The following is an 18,312-nucleotide window of genomic DNA, read 5'->3' as shown; positions in this document are numbered from 1 at the left end:
TACCTCAATAAAATATTTTGGGTTGGCATTTCTGTCTCAGGAATACAATTAAAAAAGGAAAAAAAGGAAAAAATGCAGATAAGCATGAGGATTTAGAGTTTCTAGAGGATCAGAAAAAAATAAGCAAAATTCTTGGATCAATAGTTACCATGCCAATTAAAAACTATTTTCATATTTATTTGAATATTGATAAGTGGTAAATTAAAAGTACTTTTAGGTTACAGAGAGTAGCAGACACAGAAAGCAGCCAGTGAAAAAATGATTTAGAGAATTTGAGGCTTCATATAATGTTAATAATAATGAAGATAGTAGTGAATGCTTGCAAATGTCCAAAAAGCAATCAATGAATCCCTGTATCCATACATTTTGATGGCAATTAAAAAACAATAATTGGTCAAAGGAAAAGAAACAAAAGATGGGCAAAAATTGCAATGTAATGAATCTTCTAAAGGAGTAAATACAAAATAGGAAGAATATGTTTTGATGCTACAGCAACTAACACTAAATTAAAAAAAGGTTCTTAATCAGAATATCCAACAAGGTGGAAAAATAATTTTTACATGCAGGAGAATTATGTGAATTAAGAATGATTCATTTTGTAAGTCTGTTATATGAACATTTCACACAACCAGTTAAACCTATATTCAAATGATAAAAAATACTGATTTTAATTACAATCAGGCAGAACTGATAAAGTTTTATCGGAAAACAGTAAGCAGGCTTGGACAGGAATGGGGTGCGATCGAATGCTAATGCTGACCACGCAAATGGTTGTTTTTGTTTTTTTTAAATATCAGGGAAGATTATAGAGGAAGGTTATAGAAGTTGTTGTGAGTTGTCTTTCTCCCTCTTTAGTAAAACTTTAGAAAAAATGGAGCAGTTTATCATGTTAGTAAATTACCTAAAGCCACAGCTTCTTTCTGTTGAGTTTTTTCTTAGTTGATAAATCAGAACAAAACTTATGACAAAACAAAAATTATGCTTATAAAAGAGTTAACAGTTTTTCAGGCTTAATGGCATTTGCAGGAATATTACATAATAAGTCTCTTTTTTTCCTGCTCTTTTTTGATATAAAAGTAATACATGCGGTAGTGGTGTAGTTGTAGAGCGCTTGCCTCAGAAGCGAGAAATTCTGATCTCAATCCCCACCGCGTCCCTGGTAATACCGCTCAACTTGTTCAACCGCAGGGGCCAGTTTGTGAAGGTTCGTGTTTCAAAGTTATGGAGTTGAGAGAGGATTGTAACCACAGTTAAAGTGCCTCTTCGACTGTAGTGGCCTTCATGGCCTTGGGGAGTTAAATTAAAATATTAAAAAAAAAAAATACGCCAGATGCTGAAGAACTGCCAACGCATTTTTAAACTTTTTTTTAAACAGTGGTGATTTTTTAGATTCAACAATGTTTCCTTGTACTGCATTGGTTGTGGTTCTGGTTGTTTGAAGAATTCAAAATTGCAAGAGTAGAATCTAGCATTTTGTAAATTAGAATTACTTATAAAATGTTAGTTTCTACTTGTTGCAGTACTGAAAATAGGTATAAAAGATAAATTAAATAGGAATAGAATTTAGTGAAGATGTTACTTCTCTTGCTTTGTTAATTGATAAATTTTCACAATTCATAGAAGTGGATTTGAGTAGCTAAGTATAAAAGAATTACTTTTGCTTCCTTCTGACCATATTAAATTTTGTATGAGTTTACTCAATCCATTTTAAAAGTAAATGTCTTTGTAGTAAATTCTTCTATCTGAATAAGCTGTTGGAATGATGTTCATGAATGTTGCAATTTGTTCATTGGTACAATAATGAGGGTAAACACAACACATTGCTGACTGTTAGAAAAGTATAGTGTGCTTTCTGTACACATGGTAGATGTTCTAAGAATCTTTTTAAGAGTAAATTTGTTGAAAGCTTATCGTCTCTTGAAAAAAAGTGATAAAAATAAACTTACAACTGAATTTATTGCATAAAAATATTATCAGTTATATAAATTATTATATAAATTATTATATATATATATATATATATATGTATATATATATATATATATATATATATATATATGTATGTATGTATGTATGTATGTATATATGTATATGTATATTTATATGTGTATATATATATATATGTATATATATATATATGTATATATATATATCTATATCTATATATATATATATATATATATATATATATATATATATATATATATATATATATATATATATATATATATATACATATATAGGGTTATGACTTTTTAATTCTTATTATAAAGTAATTAATTTCCTTTGTCATTAATCAATAAAATTTTGGAAATTAATGAAAATGAGTTTTATCTCTTTATAATAATGCTGAACTTATTAGTAGTAGTAGTGCCCCTTTAAGTGTGTTTGACACGGAACCCTTGGCAGTCATTGCAATCAAGGTAATGGCGAGAAAGAGTCACAGCACTTTTTTTAATAAGAAAATGTGAGCGAAAGTGTATGCAAATATCTAAAAAGCAAATATCTTCAAATTATGAAATCTTAAAACATTAAAACATGTGTCAAGTTTTACAGTTTTACTTTCACATAGTGATCAACCGAAACCGAAATTTGAGCCGAAACCGAAAGTACCGAAATTTCGGTTCAGTGAAGCCGAAACCGAAATTTTGGCCGAAACCAAAACTGAAATTTCGGCCGAAATTTGTAAAAGAATGTTTAAAATCCTTAACCTTTTATGATCACCGAATTAAAGCAAAAAAAGCTATTTTACATATATCTAAGCAATCACCATGAAACATAGTTTAAATTTATAATATGTCAAGACATTTCAATAATTAAAGGTAATAATTGAAGTATTTTTTCTGTGGAATACATTTTTTTTCCTGTTTTCTGGCAAAAGTTTGTTTCTTTCATTTGAAAGAATGTCTCCAGCAGTTAAAAACAACCTTTTTACTTCGGTAGATGTTGGTGGAGGTCTAAAGAATCTCTTTGCTACTTTTGTCAAACCAAACTTTGCTTTTAATGTTGTTTTCTAATATAAATCTATGAAACTTCAGACCTTCTTCAGAGTTTGAATCAATTTTTGAGATATTGTCAACCCAACCAGGCATTGCAAATTGCAACATTTCAGCCCTCTGCCGTTTTGTTCTGGTGTCAAATAAGGGTATTGTTCTTTTTTTAATTGTAATAGACTCAACTTGATCTGAAGTTGGTATATTTTCAGGACTGCCGTTAGTTATGAGTATTGCTTTTTCAGTTAGGAGATTTTTTAGAGTAAACAACTTCTTAAATGTGATAAAAGTCCGCTAAGTGATTGAAGTTTTGGATTGTGCGATCCATGAGGTATTTTCAAGTTGCAGATGTTGTAAGTTCCGTATTTGAAATCACTAGCTGCCACGGTAAAATGATTCCATAAACCAGTTTTTTATCGATTATTTTCTATTGTAAAATTTTAGTACTGAGAAACTTTTGATGAAACTATTGGTTTGGGTTGCTTTACTTAAATCTTAATTCATTTTAAAAATGATTTGATATTAGTAACTTAAAACTATTATGTAACGTGATTTCAATTAAAATTTCTACAATTGTTATAATTAAAAATTGATTTACTAACAAACGATTACAATTAGGAAATCGTCATGATCCCACTCTAAATTAAAACTTAAAAAAATCTTATAAAAGTTTCCGTTCACTACTTTCACATAAAAGTTTTCTGAAGCAAAGTGCTGTGGTTCAAATCCTAAATAAATAAATAGTTGTCGCCTAAAAGTTTGTGAAAAATTTTGATTTTTTACTATATTAATTTTTTTGCTATAAATATATATTCAGTAATCAAAAAAATTGAAAATAAATTAAAAAATAAATAATATAATATAAAAAATATAAGATAAAAAATTGTGTTAAGGGGCAGATTTAAACCCTCGCAAAGCGACACCAATGACAGCGCATTAAACCACTGATCTATTGAATTTATGCATGTAATTAAAAGACAAACCACCTTATAAACTCTTATACCGATTGCAATTTCAAGCTTTGACCGGCAGTAATAATATTTGGTTTTTTCAAGCAACTTTGAGATGCATTTAAAGCAATATTCTTTCAGTTACCGGGTTTTTGGTATATTTTGATCTGTTGTGTTACTTAAATATTACAATGTAAACTGTTTTTTTGTCAATATATGATAGGCAGTAGCATAAATATAACCTAAAGTCTCAGATTTCAAAAAGGTCGTAATAATAGCCACTCGTTTGACCAAAAAGAGCCATGGCTCCTATTTGTAACCAATGTGGCTATTATTAGGGCAATAGTTTAATTTATTGTGTATATAGACAATATCATAAACTATGTTATAGTTTATATTAAACTATGTGTATATATACACAATGTTTATATATGTAGACTATATGTATTTATATAGACTATATTATAAAATATATTATTGTTTATACACAAATTAAACTATTGTTGTAGTATTAACTATAACTATTATTTACTTTACCGTGTATAATTACTAAATATAATCAATTTTTACTTTACAGTGTTTATTATAAGAGTTTACTATGTTGGTAATGTTTATAAGTATGTAATTTTATATTATATAATGTTTGTAAATATTTAATGGTTTGAATGTTATATAATTTATATTAAAAAAAAAACAAATTATTTTTTATAATTACTAGCTACATAATAATTTTAAAAACAAAAATGCAATTTCATACTTACAAACATTACATAATACATATATACATACTATGTGAATATGTAATATAAAATATAACATTGTATATATGTATTATGTAATGTTTGTAAATATGTATATTATGTGTTTTTTTTATATTTAATTTGATGCCCACTAAGCATACCAATGAAATTCTACCAAAATCATATCTAATTATGTTGTATTCAACGATTGTACTTATGTAAGCTATGTCTGTTATATTGATGCATAGATATGTATGATAAGCATATTTTATGCTTGTATTTGTATTTGTTTGTGACATCTGTGTATTTTATGGCAATATATTTAGATTAGATATATGTAAAGTCAACTATTGTAGTTAGTATACTCTATCTTTTAGTTAATTTGAGTAATTATGGGAAAAACAAAAAAAATCACAACAACAAAAAAAAGAAAATTAAAAAGTAACCTGCCTCTAGTTTTAATTCGAAGTTGAACCAGAAAGTGACAAAAGTAAAGAGATTTCAGTGGTCCAACAGCAACATGAAAAATGCAATTGTAGCTGTTCAAAATGACTTGATGTCACAACGAGAAGCTGCAGTACAAGTTTTCCTCAGTCAACCCTTGGTAAATATCTTAAGGGAGATTCAGTTCTTGGCATCAAGCCTGGACCTAGTTCAATATTATGCACAAATTTAGAGTTAAAATTAGTTGAATATGCAGCAACAAGAGCTGCCCTTGGATTTGGATTAGGAAAAAAAAAATTTTTTAATATCCTTCAGATTTAGTCATAAAACACAATTTAAAGTTTAAACGTTCAACTCCTTCAGAAAAATGGCCCGCTCATTTAATCAAATTTAGTTTTGCGAACTGATGAAGGTACTTCATCAGTTCGCCATCAATGCATGTCTGTTCCAAAAGTAGCTAAATATTTCTATTCACTACATAAAGTTTTGAGGGACACACATGCCCTTTTAAATCCTTCATTGATTTGGAATATGGATGAGTCTGGGCTACAGATGGATTTTAAACCTCCAAAAATAATTGCAAAAAGAAGTACAAAACACCTTCTATATCGCACAACTGGAAAATGTGAAACCATAAACATTATTGCTGCTGGTAGTTTTTTACCTTCACATTTGATAGCAAAAGGTGACAAGATCTCTTCATTCTTTTAATACTGCTCATACCCCATCAGACTCAAATTGGAATTTTAGTGAGACAGGTTGGACAAATCAAGGAATTGCATTTCTTTGGTTTACCAATTCTTTCTTGCCTAATATAGGTAGAGATAGACCTCAAATTCTTATAGTCAATGGTCATGATTCTCATAACTCTGTTGAGTTATTGTCTGTTGCGATCGAAAATAACATTCATATTGTGGAAATGCCAGCACATTATTTCTATTGGCTCCAGCCTCTAGATCGCACAGTGTTTGGTCCTCTTAAAACATATTATAATCAAACATGCTAAGAATTAATTAATAAATATCCTGGAGTTACTGTTGACAAGTCAAATTTTGTGAGCTTTTTAAGAAAGCCTGGGATCAAGCCCTCACATCTGACAATATTATTTCAGGGTTTAGATCATGTGGCATTTATCCATAATCCGTCTGCTGTTCCAAGTACAGCTTACTTACCTAATTCTGTCTATTCCATATAATAGCTACTTGACAAAAATGATTTGTTTGAATCAAGTCTGCACCTAATCAAAACTGACACTAGAATAACAAGATTCGAAAATGCAATAGAAAAGGAAGTGGATTTTGAAGTAGAATTAGGCATAAATAAACCTGAAAGCATGTCTGAATGTAAAGTAGATAATAATTTGCTAAACCTGGACAATAATAATGCTTCTTTGATATGGGATACCCATTTAACTCATGAGCAGTTAACAACTTTCAACTTCTGTATTCAAAATGGCTACAACATCCCAGATCTTTTGTATAAATTGTATAAAGAATTCAAACTGAAACAGATTTCATGTACAAATGCCATTTTAGAAACAGATGACTCTGTTCCAATTTCAAATGAATCCATAGTTCCTATTCCAGTTTTAAGTGAAACCAATGTTCAGCCAATTCCTGTTCCAAATGAAACGACTGGACAGTTTAGTTTTTTTTTCCAATGAAACCACTAATCATTATAATCAGATACCAATTTAAACCATTGTTCAGCCTAGTCTAACACCAATTATTTTGTGTACAAAGCATTTAACTAATGATAGTGACATAGATATTTTGCCTTATCCAAAGATATATGCTACCAAGACAAAAGAAAATCGAAAAAAGGTTCAAAAATATTTTGTATTAACTTCTCAAGAAGCAATACAATCTAAATCGAACAATAAGGTAAATAAAAAGAGAAATTTGCAGCAGCTGAAGAGAAAAAATTGAAAAAGAAAAAAGAAAAAGAAAATAAAGCACAACAAAAACAAGAAAAAGAGATTTAAAAGTTATCTAAAAAAGCTAACTCAGTTAAAATGAGAAAGGTCAGTTCAATTCTAAAGATATTGAAAGTTAATATCTCTTCATATAATCAAAAAATCTGTGCTGAAGTACCAGAGAATACAACTCTATTTATAAATAATAATATTTGTGAGCTCATTTGAATAGATAATCAATAGTTCATTATCAAAACTTCTCAATATATTAGTGAAAAGTTTATTGTCCATGTATTGAAAATTACATTATTATTTGCAAGTTGAAATCTTATAACAGCTGTATGCTAAAGCTATTTTTTATTTAAAATTTATTCTATGCTTGATTTTATTTTGAAGTAATTAAAAAGTGTCTTATTGTTCGACTGTTTTAATTAGAATAACAAATAAATACTAAGTTTTTTTGTTTATTATTAATTAAAATATTATTTTTAAGCAAAAGTATAGAATATTTTACTTTTAAAAAATTAATCTTGGTTTGTAGTACTATGAAGTAGATCTAAGTTCATTATTAGGCTTTAATCGTCTGTCTGGATAATACTTTTCAATATATAAGCATTTTTAGATATATCGATTTAAGATAATATAAGTGGCTCATAATAGGTGCTGTTTCCTAATTTACTGGTTACTATTTGGTCTACCCGGCCATTAATTGGTACCAAATTAAAATCTATGTTTAAATAGATTTTTCTCTGAATTAAGCATGTTTTAAAACTAAAAAAAGTTCTTATAAGGTGTAGGTGTTAGTCATTAATAAAACAGTAAAAAAAAAATTCACTGTTACATTAGGGCATCCTTCACAGCTATCTTTAAGAAATTTGTGGTCATTAACTGGTCACTTTGCCCTATGATGAAACAAAACTATTAAATGCCTAAAAACTACATAATAACTCTCCAATTAAAAATATTAGAATTAAAATCTAACGATCATAAAATTGTATGTGTATATATACATACATATATATATATATTGTATATATATATACATATATATATATATATATATATATTGGGTAGAAATCTTTCAACTTCCTGTCGACAAATGTGCTTCTTACATAACTTCGTGGATTCAGGCTGGCATGGAATCTTTTATTCCCTCTCGACGATTCCAGGTCAAGCCTCACTCTCCTCCATGGTTTTCCTCACACTGTGCTGCTGCGATTGCCAATCGAAACCGTTACTTCCATATTTATCAGCAAAACAATTCTCCAGAAAACAGATGTCTGTTTATTACTGCTAGAAACAACTGTAAAAAGGTTTTGTCTAACGCCAAAACCCGCTATTCTCAGGTCATGAAATCTCGTATCGCATCTCAAAAATTAGGCTCTCGTGACTTCTGGAGAATCTTTAATAATATCAATAATAAGGGCAAATCTATAATTCCACCTCACTTGTATGGTTCAGACTTTGTCACCTCACCTAAAGACAAAGCCGAACTGTTTGCTAAAAACTTTTCATCAATATCGTCTCTTGATTCCACTAATTGCGTTCTACCTGATATTGCCAACAAACAGGTTGTTCCATTGCTTGACATTCATATCACTCCAGCATCTGTATCTAAAGTGATTTCCTGCTTAGACTCTTCTACAGCTTGTGGCCCAGACAACATACCTGTTATTGTCTTGCAGAAGTGTTCTCCGGAGCTGTCGTCTATACTCTCAAAACTTTTCAACAAGTGCTTATCAGAGTCTTGTTTTCCAGCCTGCTGGAAAGCCGCATCTGTTATCCCTATCTTCAAAAATTCTGGAGAGCAATCTGATTCGTCTAACTACCGTCCCATAAGTCTTCTTCCTATCATAAGCAAGGTTTTTGAATCTTTAATTAACACTTAATTTCTCATCTTGAATCTAATAACTTACTTTCTGACCATCAATATGGATTTCGATCTTCTCGTTCTACAGCTGATTTGCTAACAGTAATAACTGACAGGTTTTATCGTGCATTAGATGAAGGTGGAGAGGTTAAGGCCATCGCTCTTGGCATTTCAAAAGCGTTTGATAAAGTTTGGCATGCTGGTCTTCTCCATAAGCTTTCTTCTTATGGTGTATCCGGCAACATTTTTAAGATCATTGAATCCTTCCTTTTCAATCGTAGCATAAAAGTTGTCCTCGATGGACAACACTCTTCTTCTTATTCTGTAACTTCAGGGGTTCCTCAAGGTTCTATCCTTGGCCCTATACTCTTTTTAATTTACATTAACGATCTTCCAGTTATTCTCACATCTAAGGTGGCATTGTTTGCTGATGATACTACCATTTATTCTTGTCGTGATAAGAAACCAACACCCTCTGATTGCTTGGAGGGGGCATTTGAGCTTGAGCAGGATCTCACTTCTGCTACAGCATGGGGCTCACAGTGGCTGGTGAACTTTAATTCAGATAAAACTCAATTTTTTTCAGCGAATCGTTATCGCAATAATTTAGATCTTCCTATATTTATGAACGGTGATGTACTCAATGAGTCACCTACTCTTCATCTTCTAGGATTAACTCTTACTTCCAATCTTTCTTGGAAACCATATATCAAATCGGTTGCAAAATTAGCATCTGCTAAGGTTGCATCTCTTTATCGAGCTCGCCACTTTCTTACTCTGGATTCTATTCTCTATCTCTATAAATCTCAAATCCGGCCTTGTATGGAATACTGTTGCCATATCTGGGGCGGATCTTCTAATGATGCCCTTTCTCTTTTAGACAAGGTGCAAAAACGCATTGTAAACATAGTTGGACCTGCTCTTGCAGCCAACCTTCAACCATTATCACATCGACGTAATGTTGCTTCTCTTTCTCTTTTCTACAAATACTATAATGGACACTGCTCTAAAGAGCTAGCGTCTCTTGTGCCATCTACTAAAATTCATTCTCGTGTTACTCGTCATTCAATTAAGTGTCATCCTTTTTCTGTGACTGTTCCTAAGTGCTCCAAAAACGCTTATTCGTCTAGTTTTTTTCCTCGAACATCAGCTCTTTGGAATTCGCTTCCTTCATCTTGCTTTCCTGATTCGTATAATTTGCAATCTTTTAAATCGTCCGTCAATCGTTATCTTGGTCTACAATCTTCATCTTTTCTCTTACAGTAACTTCCAACTTCAATTAGTGGCTGCTTGCAGCCTTGTTGGAAGCGAAGATGTTCAAAAAAAAATATATATATATATATATATATATATATATGTATATATATATACACTGGGGAGCAAAAAAAAGTGAACAGCAACTGCTTACGCATAAAATGAAAGAGCTCTGGACAGAAACTCATACAAGCTTGTTTATTTTTGTTTGTACTATCAAAGAATTTACGTTTATCTTTTAAAGAAAACATGAATAAATTTCTAAACATTAGATATGAATACAGTGAACGTTGTCAGCAAAATCTGTAGTTGATATTAGAGCGTGGGTGAAATAGGACGTATTATCGCTATATTATTATTATAAAAAATAAAAGGAAAAAAATGTCTCCAAATAAAAGGTAATTTTTTTTTATTTTTATTTTGGTTATTATTTATGCCTCTAACTTATTTAAAATGAAAAATCCCCTTTAATTTTGATGTTATTGGATTCTTATGAAAAAAAAAATATTCATTTAGAATACATAGTGTATCATTAAATAAATATTTTCTTCATATATTACTCTAAAAATATTATCATTTTTCTTTCACAGAGGACCTCATTTAACAATGGAACAAAAAGGAATCATTGTTGGAATGAGTGCGTCCGGTAAATCTTAAAGATCAGGGGTTCAAAATACACCCATGTAAAAAAGTACCTCTTCTTACAGCACGCCATAAAAAGGCAAGGTTAGCTTGGGTAAAATATAATAAAAACACAGACTGGACAAAAATATTATGGTCAGATGAATCACGATTTTGTTTGCATTCAGATCGTCCACAGATGTGCATTAGACGTAAGAACGAACAATTAAATCCAGATTGTATTCACCAAACGGTAAAGGGTAATCTTGGAATTATGGTTTGGGGTTGTTTTTCTGCCAAAGGTGTGGGCAGATTGCATAGAGTCGAAGATGGATTACGAATAAATTCCAAAGAATACATTAGTATTCTACAAAAATCTTTGCTGCCCACACTGGAAGAATTAGAAGAGGATGAAATTAAATTTCAACATGACAATGCTCCTTGCCATACGTCTAAACAAGTTAAAAAATGGCTCAAGGATAACAATATCTTCCTTTTTGAAAATTGGCCTGCCCAAAGTCCAGACCTTAATCCCATTGAAAATTTGTGGGACTATATGGATAAAGAGGTCCATAAAAATAATATTTCATCTTTAGATGATCTTTAGGCAGCCATAAAACAAGTTTGGGTTACGATACCTGACCGTTTGATAGCAAATTTAATTGAGTCGATGCCGCGTCGATTAAATGAAGTGATAAAAAAATGGTGGTGGCCACACAAAATATTAATTTTTTTTTTCAAAATGAGTCGTATATATGTGTATGTATATGTATTTAACGTAAGCGATATGTTATATTTTATGTATTATATTTTTAATTGATTAATAATACATTATTTACTGAAAAATTGTACTGTTCACTTTTTTTTGCTCGCCAGTGTATATATATATGTATATATATATATATGTATATATATATATATGTATATATATATATATGTGTATATATATATGTATATATATATGTGTATATATATATGTGTATATATATATGTATATATATATATGTATATATATATATATATATATATATATATATATATATATATATATATATATATATATATATATATATATATATATATATATATATATATATATATATATATAGTTGTCATGGTACTTAATACTTCCATACAAAAAAATTTTTTTTCAATTTTCAAAATTCAACAACCAATTAAAAATAAAAATCAGCAAAGCAGCAACTGCACTTAAAGGAACAAGGTAAAACCAAGATATGGAAGTATATCTTCTTTGTTGCTGATGACAAAGGTAATATACAAATTTTAGTACAAAATTTTTAAATAGCAGAACAACTTAAAAATACTCAATTTGAATTTATAATAAAACTCTATAAAAGTGTAACTATAACCCTTATTGTAATTATTAAAATAGAATTGAACTTGATTATGATTTGAAAAATATGATATGAAAAAAAGACATTAAAATAAAAAACATTTACATTTTACTTAAAGAAAACAATATCACACTCAAAAAAATTTATACTATTGTATTCTGAGGATGCATTATTTTATAGCAGCAAACATCGGTGCTATTCACCTTCTGCAAACATTAAGGCATAAAACAATTAAAGATATTTTTAAGGAATAAAAAAACGTGATCTAAACTCTGCAAAAGCTGAATAGAATTGTTGCTGAATTTATTGGCATATATGAAGTACCAATTTATACACTTAAAAGAAGCAGCTTTCAACAAATGGTTTATCATTTTAATCCAAGGTATCAACTTTTAAGTCAAAACTTTTTTATGTCAAATGAGATTTCATGACTCTTTGAATGAAGCAAATGAACTCATATTGAATCAACTTAATGACAAAATGTTGTACAACTGCACAATAGATTTTTGGTCAAGTAGAAAATCCGAAATTTACATGGCTGTAACTCTTCAGTATATTTTGAAATCTTGAAAATTATAGTCTTGGTGTCTTGGTTGCTGTGGTCTCAATAAAGGTCACACAGCCACTAATTTGAAGGAATCATCTGTTAAAAAACTTGAAGGCTGGAATTTATTTTTATATCTTCATCTCCATCAATTTTTATCTGGTTGAGTAAAATTAGAGTCAAAGTCAATGTTTATTTTTAGTTTCTTGTAAAGAAACTGTTTTTCATTTTAAATGAAGGAAAAAAAGAAAAACGTGAAGATTTTTGCTAGCTTTTTGTAGCTTAGTCTGGGTTTTTCTTGGCTCATTCTGAATATACCATTTTTGTCGCAGTTGCTGAGTTTGGGTGGTCTCCCAGTACGTAGCATGTCCTGATATGGAGACGTCATTGGTAAGTTTCCAGGTTTTGATGCTTTTTCGAACACAATATTCAGAAAAGTGAAGTATTTTGCCTATTTAAACGTTTGTGTGATTTTTTGTCCTCGCCATACCAATAACTTGCCACTTGATCTCACTAGAAACTGATTTTCGACCCATTTGCACGCAATTGAAATTAATTTGAAATTTACAATATTTCAAGTTGATTTTTAATGAATTAAAAGCTGCCTGATGATGTTGTGATAAATTTTTTGATTGTAAACTACTTATTTTAACTTTATTTAAAAATAAAAAAATTTTCGCACCGGATTTATCTATTAATTAGCAAATAATTGATCCTAAATAAAATCTTTTAAACTTTTGTGACACCTTTTAATTTGTATCACCTACCTTTTAATGAAATTTCTGAGTAAACAGTGATGAGTCGAAACCTACTTTTTTTTATTCTATTAACAAATAACCTATTTACCTAATTGGAAAAAAAAATTATTTTGATATCTATTTCCGTTAGATTTTTATTCAAGAAAAACCGAAGATTAGATCTTAAAATTCTGTAATCGTTTAAACTTTCATGAATAGCTGTTGGATTTAGTTAGCTTGAATATCACTACACTATTTTAACTACCAAACTTTTCCAGAAAATGTCTTTATTGCTACAACAAGTTGTTCATCTAAATGTTTAGTTCTGAAGGATTTATTGACAATTCAAGATGTTTAAGATTAAGTTAAGTGTTGATATGTTAGTGTTTCTTCCACAGAAAGTGTTGATATGTTAGTGTTTCTTCCACAGAAAGTCTTGATATGTTAGTGTTTCTTTCACAGGAAGTGTTGATATGTTAGTGTTTCTTCCACAGAAAATGTTGATATGTTAGTGTTTCTTTCACAGGAAGTGTCGATATGTTAGTATTTTGTTTCAAAGAAAGCGTTGACATGTTTGTGTTTCTTTTCTTCTTACTCTTTCTCAACTCTGGTGCACTCTGGTATCTGGACAATCAAGATCACTTACTTGGAGATTTGAGCATCATTTTCTAAAATCTGATCGAAAAAATAACCAAATTTCTTATCAAATTTAATTTTTAAATTAATAATGTATTGAAATTGAAATATTTATTCAGGTTAAAATCAAGATTCTTTTCAAAATTTGTCTGTTTTAAAATTCTCTTATAGATTTTGAAAGGGAAAAAAAAAATCGATGGAAGAGTGGGAAATGAGCTTAAACCTGTAGACTTTGAGGCAGTTAAACAGGAGCTTGTAAAAGAATTCGGTATAGTTATTTTGGTAATATCATTATATTAAAAATATATATATACCAATGATGATTTAAACGAAGATGTAGACTATTATGTCGAAATTTTTACAGTATGTGTATGTATGTATATATATATATATATATATATATATATATATATATATATATATATATATATATATATATATATATATATATATATATATATATATATATATGTATATATATATATATATATTATTCAAAATGATTACAGGATCTTCTATTAGTGATTGCGACGTTATGAGTTATTGCATGTATCCATCAGTGTTTAAAGAATATGCTCAGTTTCGTGATCTTTATGGTCCTGTTACCGGATTGCCAACACGACTGTTCTTTGTGGGTCCAGAACTAGGCGAGGAAATAGAAGTTGAAATAGAGCTTGGAAAAAATTTACATTTGAAAATTTTAGCTGTAGGAGATGTAAATGAAACGGGTCATCGAGAGGTTTTTTGCGAAGCAAATGGTCAACTCCGTTCATTTTTAGTTGAAGACAAAACTGTTGCAAAGGTAATTTATAATGAAAAATAAAGTGTAATCCATTTGTTTTTGTTTTTATAAAGAGATATAAAATAATTAACTATTGCGATTTTAGACAGTTACGCGTAACCCCAAGGCCGTTAAAGGCGTCAAAGGCTCAGTTGGTGCTCCTATGCCTGGCAAAATAGTTACGGTCTGTGTAAAGGAAGGAGATAAAGTTCGCATTGGTGATCCTATTATTGTGTTAAGTTCTATGAAAATGGAAACTAGTGTTACAGCTCCAATTGATGGGACCGTATCCAGCATTACTACAAGTGCTAATCAGACAGTTTTGGCCGGAGATCTTCTAATAACTATTGACCCTTGAGTAATTTGCAAAAATGGAATTCGTAAATTTTGTAAATTCTTACAATTTTTTTTTTTTTAATTATTATTATTATAGTTTTCTTTTATTGAATTTTCTTGTAAAGACTAAGTTTAAAATTAAATTTCATTTTTTCACTTGACTGTTTTTTAACTTACCTTTCAGTTCTTCTTTGCCGTCCAAATAAATGAAAAATTTAATTTTTTATTTTTATTGACACGTTCAAAGTTTTTAATTTGAAGGTTTACGTTCAAAGTGAAGGTTTAAAGTTTTTTTTTAACTTCGAACGTGTCTTTAAACAATTGGTGAGGTTATGGTACTGAATAATCTTTTATTTAATGTTTTTAGGATTTATTCTTATATTTTTATCTGAAAGATGCAAATCTGCAACAAACAAACAAAATTGAAAGGTCGGATTAGGTTCTTTTAAAAAATCAAAGATCCTGGACGCGGATCCGCAAACTAATCAATAATAGGTACCAGCATGGCCTAATATAATTAAACGACCTGATTTGCATTTTCCGTAAAAAATTAAGAGGCCAGTTTTTTTACGGCTTACGTTTGAAAGCTTGAGTTCTTATAATTCATGTTTGCACTCTGAATGTTTTATTAATATTTTATTAAAATAATTGCTGATTACCGAACAACAAGCTGATGATAGATAAGCAATTGATAATATGCTTGATAAAAATTTTTTTTTTTTTTTTGTAGTTATTTTAGGTGCTCCCAGAAGTCCTTACGGTCTTATCCGCAGAGCACCGCGGGAGAGCATTTAACAAGAAGTTCACGCCTCCTTCCGTACCAATGTCGCTTATATATCTGGAGCTGGCATCGAACCTCGGACCACTGGGTTCTGAGCCAGAACTCTAACCACTGCGCCACGGCTGCTAAATTGGTGCGAATAAATCAAAAATTTTAAGATTTCATTGCCTCAAACGTAACTTAACCGAAAATAATCCAGGTCCTACTTTAATTGAACTGGATTATAAGAACTTGAACTGGATGATAAGAACGAAAGTTTTATGGTAATAAGACTAGCGAAAACATTAAAGAATGATGAAAAATATAAAAAGGTATTCATATATTTTGACTTAATGCAACGGGAATTTCAAAAAACATTGATTCAAAAAAGAAATCGTCTTAAAGATTTAACGAATAACAAAATTTTGGATTTTCATTACCGTAATCCGGGGTTACTTTGAACGTTTTTGAGATATTTTTACTTGCTCTTTCTTCACTATTGACAATATTTGAAATTTAACAAAATGAATATAGGGGCTAAGATTGACTCTTGCATAATTCAAATTCAAAATAATATTTAAATAAAAGGATTTTGTATAATATCAATTTAAATAGTCTTTCAAAATTACCCCACGAATGGGGTAACTTTGAATGCGTTTTTTTGTAAAAGCAAAATCTATTCAAAAACGCACTGTTTTTTTAATATTTAATAAAAACAACAGTCTAGTTTCACATTAATTTTTTTTTGCTAAAATAAAATAATATTATTTTATAATAAACACCCATTTAGTATTTTATTTCATTTTAATGGGTAAGTTTTATGTGGACTAGCATTAAAAAAGTCTCATTTACATCAGTTTTACTGACAGACAACGCAAGTGGAACATCTTTAAATTTTGCAAAAAAATCCTCAAAAAAAATACTTTTAAAAAAGCAAATATAATTTTTTTTTCTTCCCTTTGAGCCTGCTTTTTCCTTAACATCAACATAAAACAATTGTTAAGTAAACTAATTACTGCTTGGCTTACTAAAATTCCAACTACCATCTGACAAATGATTGGAGATTATACTTATATCTAATGGGTAAATCCCATATTTCTTTCAAAACCACTAAGCTACTAAGTTGCTGATTACCTTTTGATCTGAAAAAATGTAATGTTTATAAGTAAAGAAAGAACAAAGGAAATTTATTTTTTGTAAGTGTCTGTTCTTTTTTTTGAAACAAGAGGTTTTCGATTGATCAAGAATTTTCCTCTAATACTATTAAAGAGGTCCATACAATGTAACATCAAGAGGTTTTAATAAATGGGTAGAGTTACCAGTTATATAACAAGATATTGTTTTCTTCGCAATAAGATAATATTTTCTTTAGTAAATTCAAGTACCTTTTCACTGTAAAGATTGCTTAGATTATAACTAATAGGAACTTTGACTCCTACAATTTGAAAAAAACAATAACAAAACAGTCAAAAGAGTGAATAGAGTCAAACCATCCTGACTTTAATTGTATTATATATTAGATGGTCCACTTTTGGTCCTTGTTGTCCATAAATGATCAGCTTTATAAATATAACCAGAGACAATTTGACTAGAAGCACGTTTTTGTATATTTGTATGCTATGGATTTTCCATGTGTTTTCGGATTAAGTTTTTAAACTTTATTATACAAAGCGGTAACTTGCACCCAATGAACATCTAATGCTTTCATCTTATAATATTTATTGTTACCATAAAATTTGAAAACTGGCACTCAGTATAATTTATATACTGCCTTACGTCAGTTTTTTTTCCATATAAATGTGGGATAGTACTGCTATGAAATACTAAACAAAAACAAGTTTAAAGATAAATGACAGTACTTTCAACAAACTTAATTCAACACAATATTGAATGTACATACACATATTATATGACATATTTTTCATACAAGATTTAAAATTTATTAGCGTTAAGCAACAAAAGTATTTAGATACACAGACACACACAGACAAATATATATATATATATATATATATATATATATATATATATATATATATATATATATATATATATATATATATATATATATATATATATATATATATATGTCTACGATGTAGACACACATATATGTTTATATATGTGTATGCGTTTATGTTTATACACACACACGTATATAAATGTTTATATATCTGTGTGTGTTCACATACAGAAACAATGTGTATGTGTGTGTGACTTACTGTTTATACAAATGATATTTTAATTTTTATTCATAATAATATTAAATATAATACACGTATGACAAAAGAATTTTTTAAGTTGTTTCATGATTTCGACTATTTATGTAGTGGAGTTACTTTGAACCTTATTTAAAGTTACCCTTATTTAAAGTAT

The 18,312-nt window shown here is 29.2% G+C and overlaps 1 protein-coding gene across 1 annotated transcript in view; it reads left to right on the top strand.

The window, feature by feature from the left end:
- LOC100200393 (pyruvate carboxylase, mitochondrial) overlaps window positions 1–15,332 on the top strand; it is a 60,677-nt gene extending 45,345 nt beyond the window's left edge. The window contains exons 14-16 of the mRNA XM_065805149.1: window positions 14,231–14,327; window positions 14,569–14,861; window positions 14,947–15,332. Of these exons, the coding sequence (XP_065661221.1) occupies window positions 14,231–14,327; window positions 14,569–14,861; window positions 14,947–15,198 (642 nt within the window). The 3' untranslated portion in view covers window positions 15,199–15,332. The remainder of the gene's footprint in view (window positions 1–14,230; window positions 14,328–14,568; window positions 14,862–14,946) is intronic.
- The last annotated feature ends 2,980 nt before the right edge of the window (window positions 15,333–18,312 follow it).

The sequence above is a fragment of the Hydra vulgaris genome, chromosome 09, assembly GCF_038396675.1.
Source record: "Hydra vulgaris chromosome 09, alternate assembly HydraT2T_AEP".
NCBI lineage: Eukaryota > Metazoa > Cnidaria > Hydrozoa > Anthoathecata > Hydridae > Hydra > Hydra vulgaris.
The sequence above is the reverse complement of the archived record's forward strand: the minus strand, read 5'-3'. Positions and strand labels throughout refer to the sequence as shown.